The following is a 2,219-nucleotide window of genomic DNA, read 5'->3' as shown; positions in this document are numbered from 1 at the left end:
AACTTTGGGGAGTTGTAAATCAATTACTCACCAACAAAATCAAGAGGAAGCTGTTCAAATGAAGACCTGGCCGTTCTCTCAAGAGCTAAGTGTGGTGTTAAAGTTTTTATTTTTTCTATTATTTCTACATTGGCAGGGAGTCTATCTGATAACTGATTGCACAAACACAGAATGTAATCGGCACATCTCTCACGAACGGTCTTTAATTTTTCAGGAGAAATATGTAAACTAAGTAGCACTTTTTGAAATGCATCTCCGAAGTTTACTTGCTCTAAAGATCGAAGATTATATGCCTCTGACAGAGCTTTTTTTAGCATCTGGATCTTAACTGAGCGTAATACAGGTCTACCAGTTTCAGCAATTGATTGAGACTTCAAAACACGAGCAGAGAGAAAAAAAAAGAACACGAAGATCGGAGTACACTTTTGTGATATCAATATTTGTTTGTTCGAATGCGAGGTTGACGAAATGCACTTCGCGTAGAATTGACTTCAAGAAAGTCACATACAATAGATTGGTTGGATCATCAAGGATTTCTGTAAGAGTCAAAGCCTTATAATCATTTTCAGAGGCTTTTATCCGAAAGAACCCATGCAATTCTGTCCATTGATTAAGAATTTCAGAAGCAACTGGAAGCCATGACATTCAACGAGTATCACAAAGTTTCTGCAGCTTTCCAGGATTTTTTCCTTTATTCATAGTCTATATCAGAAAGCATATGTTAAGATCATAAGCAATCTTTGAGTATGAACACAAATATATTCTTAAAATAAAATAATTTTTTCACCTTGTAATATTCTTTGTATTCACTCTGCCTTAAAGCACTGTGAGCAAACCAATTGTATGTTTCTTTTAACAAGTAATTTAGGTGATCAGGCATTTTGCGAAAAGCATATTGAGCACACTTGTCCAAAGAATGACAAACACATTTTATCATCTGCAAGTTCGGTACTTCTTTTTTTAAATGAGTATAGAAGGAGTTATTCAATCCACACATGTTAGAAACACCATCTGTGCCAATTGCAAAAAGATTTTTTGGGGGAAGACCAATTTTACAAAAATATTCTAAGAGTGTCTTTGCAAGAATTTCACCGGTGCATTTAGTAACTTCAACTATGCCTAGAAAATCTGTTACTATTGATTCTTCTCTTTGGCTGTAAAAACGGATGCAGAGACCCATAAATTTAGACGTAGACACATCGGTAGATTCATCTGCTATAATTGAGAACGGGGAATCCCCAACATGTTGGACTAGCTCAGTTAATAATGCTGGTGACACAACAGCTAAAATAAGTTTAGAACATTTTGTTCTGTGTAGGCGGACATGCTCAAGTTTACTCCCTTTTCCTAAGATCTTCAAAAGTTCTCCAAGATGATCCACAGATTTAATAGGTGTATACATAGCTATGTAAACAGCTAGCTGCAGATCTATATTTTTAATATCATCAGTTATACTGTCTATATATCCTATATAATAATAAAAAATAAAGTCTACAATAAATAAAGTAATAGAATTAAAGCTTATAGCTCACAAATCTTATATTTTTTATCTACTGTATTGCTTGTGTGTACTTATATTATAACAAATTAGACAGTGATTCTTGTGTGTCATACAAGCAATGCAGCCGGCAAAAAAGTATCGTGTACTATAGGCTTTACTTGGATAGAAAATTTTAATATGCACCGGTGAGAACGTAAACTTAACTAAAGTAAATAACTAACGAATTATACAATATGACAATAAATCTCATACCATGCTGTGGCAATGAAAATTGTACTCTTCTATCTAAGGCTTTCTCTTTCTCACAATGCTTATTAGATTTTTGATGGGTGATAAAATCACTATGGTGTGCACGCAAATGGCACTTACATAATTTGCAGTACGCTTCCGGCTTACCATTTAATACATCATCCTGACAGGTTTCTTCAAGCCAATCTGTGCATCCATAAAAAATGGTAGTTAAAAAACTGTGGTGAATAGGCATTACTTGACGTAAACTTGATTCAATGGCTAATTTAACATCTATTTAATTTATTGTTTTTTCAACTATTATTTCTCACTGAGCATATATATATAATATATAAACTTAATCTCAAAGTATATAGCTTATACAGAAAAATAAGGTTAAGATAGTACAAATGTGATACTCACTCTTCAATTTTGGCTCTGTCAACCACTTATTTTGAAAATGTTTCTTGTATTTCTCCCACTTACTCAT

At 33.4% G+C, this 2,219-nt stretch overlaps 1 protein-coding gene across 1 annotated transcript; it reads right to left on the bottom strand.

The window, feature by feature from the left end:
* Positions 1–645: 645 nt before the first annotated feature.
* LOC118644270 lies at positions 646–2,219 on the bottom strand. The gene is made up of 4 exons (XM_036282425.1): positions 2,153–2,219; positions 1,754–1,936; positions 788–1,467; positions 646–702 (listed from the first exon to the last, which is right to left on the bottom strand). The coding sequence occupies exons 1-4, from the start codon at positions 2,217–2,219 to the stop codon at positions 646–648; spliced, it is 987 nt and encodes a 328-aa protein (XP_036138318.1).

The sequence above is a fragment of the Monomorium pharaonis genome, chromosome 2 (genome assembly GCF_013373865.1).
Source record: "Monomorium pharaonis isolate MP-MQ-018 chromosome 2, ASM1337386v2, whole genome shotgun sequence".
In the NCBI taxonomy this organism is placed as follows: Eukaryota; Metazoa; Arthropoda; class Insecta; order Hymenoptera; family Formicidae; genus Monomorium; species Monomorium pharaonis.
This window is presented reverse-complemented; position numbering and strand designations above follow the sequence as displayed.